General features: G+C 39.3%; 1 protein-coding gene across 2 annotated transcripts in view; it reads left to right on the top strand.

Moving 5' to 3' along the window:
* Nucleotides 1–4,137, top strand: part of itgbl1 (integrin, beta-like 1) — a 44,387-nt gene extending 40,250 nt beyond the window's left edge. For both annotated transcript variants that reach the window (XM_062431841.1, XM_062431840.1), the window contains 2 exons: nt 872–985; nt 3,373–4,137. In XM_062431841.1, coding sequence (XP_062287825.1) covers nt 872–985; nt 3,373–3,461 — 203 coding nt within the window. In that variant the 3' untranslated portion in view covers nt 3,462–4,137. The remainder of the gene's footprint in view (nt 1–871; nt 986–3,372) is intronic.
* Nucleotides 4,138–6,000: the final 1,863 nt, after the last annotated feature.

Here is a 6,000-nt window from a genome sequence, read left to right as displayed (position 1 = left end):
GACAGGTTTAACAAGTGATGGATCAGACATAATTATTGATTAAGGGCCTGTCATCATCCATTTATGGCTAATTGTAGGAGTAGAAATGAGACTCATGCATGTGCGCCCACTTCCACAATGGAAGTTATAAAACAGAACCATGCATACACACAACCTATTAAATTTGAATACAATGCATATGCATAGTTCTGTATTTGTGCACACACATGGCTTTAGTCCTGAATCTACAGAGTTTTTTATATATGGCTACTCAGTCCCTTTCCTTGTCTCGCCTCTCTCATAACTGTTTCACTTTCTCTCCCCCCGCACCTCACTCCATCTGTCTCCCTCTGTCTGCCTCCATCTTTCGTAGGTTCCTGTAACCCAGTGTATTTTGATAGAAAACTGGGGAAATTGAAAACATAGTTGCTGGACCTCTGAATGTGAGCTTTAGAAAAAAATGAAGCAGACAGAGGTAGATTTTTTTCCTTCTCGCCAGGCTGCCTCTCTTCCAATCCTTAACACCTTATTATCCTGCCCTTGAAAAAGAGAGAGGAATACATACTGGTGAGAAAGAGAGGAAATTTAAAGCGTGAGTGCTTTGGTTTTCCCAGTGGCAAATTTCCCAGAGGAATGAACGCCATCCACTCTGCCCAACGCTATTAATCTTCTTTGTAAAACAAATAATTTACAGGAAATAATACAAATAGTGTTTATTGAAAAAACACAAGCGGCGAGGGAAAATACACAGTATCAAAATGCTGAGAAAAATGCGGTGTTAATTAACAGTGTTGTGTGTGTGTGTGTGTGTGTGTGTGTGTGTGTGTGTGTGTGTGTGTGTGTGTGTGTGTGTGTGTGTGTGTGTGTGTATGTGTGTGTGTGTGTGTTGCAGGCTCTTGTCACTGTGGCCAATGTATCTGCTCTCCCCAAGACTGGTGGGTGTCTGGAGAGTACTGTGAGTGTGATGACCGAGAGTGCGACAAACACGACGGCCTCATCTGCACAGGTACAGTGTGGTAGGACTCCCGCACACTGTTATTTCTGCAGGTTTTTCAATGAAACATCACACACACGAACAAAAATACACATGCATACATTTCCCCTTATATAGCCGCTTATCCACAGGAGCTGTCTTCTCCCCAGTGATAATAGAAATCCCAGAACATGTTTATAATTATTTTTGCCCCGGGGCCTGTCAAAATCTAGACAGCTGTTCAGAAGTGTTTCTCATCATGACTTCATGACTCCAAATGTCAGCCTTAATGTCATTCAAACGAGCGTCTGTGGTTCCAGATGCAGTCTAACGTTGCTTAAAAACTGTGGAAAAAAGTAGAAAACAAAGGAGATGTATGGCAAAATTTATGAAATGGTCCTGATTTCTATGTTACAGACTTTGACATGAAAAGACGATTCAACAGTGGGGAATATGCCGATAAAAAATGTCAGCTTTTCTTAACCTGGTAGCAGTGATGTACCCACAAATGTTAATGATGCAAAAAATTTGTCGGGCATATAAGTTTGCCGTTAAATAGCCCTGTATCCGGAGATTTCATGGACCCTTCAAAGCTGTAGATTCTCATTACACTACAAGTGATGAGTGATGTGGAAAATTGAGCGTCTTAGGAATGCTTGCTGGTTAATTTCATGCACTGAATATGAAGATTTCAGCAACCGTGTCAGAAAAGACACAGAGAAAAAATGTCTGTGTGAGTTAAGTTTAAGTGTAAAAACAAATGAATTACAACATTTAGGCACCATGCACAATACATAATTGTGCTTATGCATGTTGCTGCATGTTAATTTTCATTTTCCCATTACAACAACTACTGTATAATCACTTGAAACATTTATGAATCAGGAATAACGCAAAATAATTGCTTCTTGATCTAAACAAACACAATTTCTTTTTAATGTTAAAAAAATTCCCATGAAAACAACCAAAACCAACTATGATCCTACAAATCATTCAACAGGAACTTATAAACACATATCATCTGCGTAGCCCAAGCCGGATTTATCTTATTCCCTTGAGCCATAGACCTCCACTGTCCAAAAACTGTTAATAACACTTCAGTGAGCCACACAGTAGAACTGTGACATGTTCTTTCATTACAATTAACATGGGCACTAGTTTATTTTAAGTTCCACATACACTATTCTGGTGGCATGAATATTTGCTTGAACATCAAATATGTATTAGTCCACAGCTGAAAATAGTCCCTAAAAAATGCCCTGTTCACTCTTGTTTGCTAAAAAGCTACAGGATGCCTGACAAATGTTTATAACTAAAACATTGTCTCTCTCTCTCCCTTTCCAATAAAGTCACGACCGGCAGTGTGCAAAAATTATTTTCTTTCACATGATTAAATGTCCTCACGCTCCTCTCTATCAGTTGTGCATTATGCTATAAAACACTAAAAATGACAGCACCCAGCTGGTTAGGAAATGACTACGCCGTTTAATAAAACTAGACCTAGAATGTAAAATGCACACCATAAGGTAATCACAAGATCCCTGGTTGGATTTGTCATCTGTTCAAAATGAAATGGACTGGCAACCAGGGCAGAGAAGTCAGAGAATATTAAGATGAAAGACATTGTTGGTTCAGGTCTTCTCAAAAGACTTATTGGGCAGTAAGAAGAATATAAAATAAAGAGAGGAAGGTCTATGTAGTCTGCACCGTGGATTTAGAAGATCAACAAACAGCTTTGCCATTTCTGTGGGAAATCATATGTTGACTTCATCAGTCCACTTACTCATCTCTTTTCCTGTCTTACTTTCATTGTTTTATACTCTTCAACACCTCTATCGCCCCCCTTCTTCCCTCCTAAAACTCATTTTCCTCTCCCACAGCAATGTTTTGCTGTAGATATGTCTATTCAGCTATGTGACAGGAGGACAGTGAGAGTCCATCTGTTCCATCTCATAATCACACTCACTTTCAAACTTAAATTTCCTAAGCAAGGCTCCAAGTTAAGGCAACCAAATCTACTTGAGACATTAGAGACAGATAGTTGGAGATCGGACATGACCTCAAGTCTTCGGTGCTGAAGTCAAATGCTTTTCCACCCAATGAATTCGAGTCGTTAGTATCACTTGTGGAAAAACCACACAGATTTTGGGATACTGTATATGAGCATGGTAAAATGTGGTAGATATTTTAAGCATAAAGGTTTTTCACTCTTAATTAAAACCAGAGTTTTTGACTACTGCTGTGTGGGTAATAGCAGTGGAAAACCACAAAATGTCCTGAGGAGTGTTGTCAGCCTCCGCCCCCCCACCAGAGAGCTGCACCCAGGGAAGCAGGGTGTGAAAAGAGGAACCTTGTTAAAGGTCAGGCATGATGGCACAGCTCTTTTAATTCACAGCTTTTCTTCTCACATCTTCTCACAGGGAATGGGTTGTGCAATTGCGGCAACTGTGAGTGCTGGGACGGCTGGACAGGGAACGCTTGTGAAATCTGGGTGGGAGCAGAGTACTGAGGAGAAGAGGACACTGGTGTTAGAGACAGACGCCTGGCTGCCCGGAGCGACCAGGAACACCACCAATGGTCACAACCAGGCGGGTAAAACACCACAGCCTGAAAATCACAGGAGGAGGGAGAAAAGAGAAGCCAAAACTAAACATGGACGTAATTCTGCATATCTTTAACAGCGTTCGTTCTTTTATTGTACTGGTTACAAATGATCTTTTATAAAGCTGGGTTTTGTAGGTGAAAAGTAAAACCTCTGTTTAAAACATAGTACAATGTAAACATTCATATTTCTTTTTCCAAAACAGCTATATGTATTTTTTTTTTTCATAATGTAGGAATGCTTACATATTGCAGAGGGCTACACATAATAGGATGCAGGTACATGATAAATCCAAATGTTGGAGGGAGAAGAACATGTATTATTAAGGCGACATTTTTGGAATATGTGGGTTAGGTCTGTTTTGAACTGAATTCAGAATGCTGTTGTTGTTCCCCAATAGGACTGAAAGTTCACTTGAAAGCTAGAGGCAGAGGTACTGTTTGAGGTTTTTATTTCTTTTTAATAATAAAACATTAAATGTGCCGCATGACACAACATTTTGCATGGAAAACAATGCGAAGACCTTAATCATACATGGTTACAAATTTGTTATAACATGACATAACTCCAGTGGGCATACTTGCAATGGTATACAGTATATATATTTTTTGAAAATAAATCGTTTCAATAGTGCCTATTCTTTTCCACCGGAAATCAAACCAAACAACCTGCCATTAAACCGACACTGTACTATAGGTACATGATGGACATTTCCTGCTCAACTCATACTAGTGATAAGGTTAAATTGTAAGTGGAGGAAACAAAGAGAGGGCATACATAGTTCAATTGTGGCATGCTGGATGTCCATGTCACTTCAAAAGGTGGCATCAGGGGATGAGAGCTGCATTGACACAAGAGCTCAGTCACCACTTGAAAAGAGGACCGATAAGAAATCACAAAGAAAATTTAATGTAAATTCTACTTTGGCCTTTTTCATGCTTAAACTAGCCAACCCCTCTGTTTTCTTTGTCCTATCAAAATGACAGGTGCAATAATATACTGCACACTATATTGCATTAAGTATGTTACTGACATTACAGTACACCTTTATATAAATATTTTATTCAATATGTTGTATATGTGTATACAACAAACACAAACTGTATAGTGTAGACAAACTTGTTGCATATATGTATGTAAAATTAGCGGTACATACCAACAGTTCTTGATAGACATAGCCTACTACATGCAGTTCATCAATGCCATCCTCTCCCCATGCAACAGATGGGACAACGTACAAAAGAAAAAGGTTGAAAACAGAAGCACAGGTAACAAAGAAACTAAGTCTGATAGATAATCCTGTAACAAGGGGAGGGGGGGCAAAGCAAAAAAGTGACAGCTGTCGGGATCAGGAGACGACATCACACACGACCCGTATACGAGAGAAATTAGAAGAACGGACAAACAAAACAAAACAAAACAAAACCAAACCAAAAAACCGGTGGCTACAGAGATCCAAACAGAGATGTACATTTACACACTGGTCATTTACAAAAATAAAGTCAGCCTCGGAGGAGCCAGTTAACTGGACTGCAGGGCTGGAGCAGCAGCCAGCCCAGCATGTAGAGTTTGTAAGAGTGGAGGGTGATTGGCTGTAATGGGGACAGAACATCAGCCCCAAATACAACTACAGTGGTTTCCAGCTCCTATGTGTATAGTACGCCATTTTTGTTATAGCATAAACAGCTTTGTACAGACAAAATATTGAAGTCTAACTAATGTGCTTAAATAATGGTCATGTGTAATCCCAATAAACTCAGAAAATTATATTTACCAAATCAATTTCTTAATATAGTTGCAATTTTAGCAGCATACAGCAGCTACAATCTACTTAATATTCTAAATCTTATCTAACAAAACTATTAGGAAAAATCATTGAAGCAAGACAAATGCTATAAATTGATTGGTCAGATCAGATAGAGCTTTGATAAACTGCTAACAGTCATGATGATAATGCAAACAGAAAGTTCAATGGGTTACCTTCAGAGTAGCTGTGAGTGTGCCGTAGCCTACAACATGCCCATTCAACTCCCAAAAACTGAGCTTCAGTGTTCTTCAGCTTACACAGAGTGAAGAACGTTTCCTATACACCGTTTTCTTTATAGAAAATACATGCATGTGATTAATTCAAGGTATACGAACTTTTCCAAAATGACATCAAGTCAAGACCTTTGGGGAGTGGGGGTGGGGTCACACAAAGGTCTGAGCAGAGTTGATTCTTTCAGACAGAACAAATGCTATCACAGTGAAAGCTTGGATGGATTTACTCAGAGAGAAAATCAGATTTGTTTTCTTATCTTTTTTCTTTTGAAGATTCAATTCTTCCGGGATGAAAAAAAGACTTTGGTCATTTCAGAATGAATAGCTCTGAGTGTGACTTTCTGATGGATAATGCTACGTGTCTCTACATGGATGTATCGGGTGGGTGAGGCACCTTTGGCCCAGT

This window comes from Scomber scombrus, chromosome 13 (genome assembly GCF_963691925.1).
Source record: "Scomber scombrus chromosome 13, fScoSco1.1, whole genome shotgun sequence".
Taxonomy (NCBI): domain Eukaryota; kingdom Metazoa; phylum Chordata; class Actinopteri; order Scombriformes; family Scombridae; genus Scomber; species Scomber scombrus.
The sequence above is the reverse complement of the archived record's forward strand: the minus strand, read 5'-3'. Positions and strand labels throughout refer to the sequence as shown.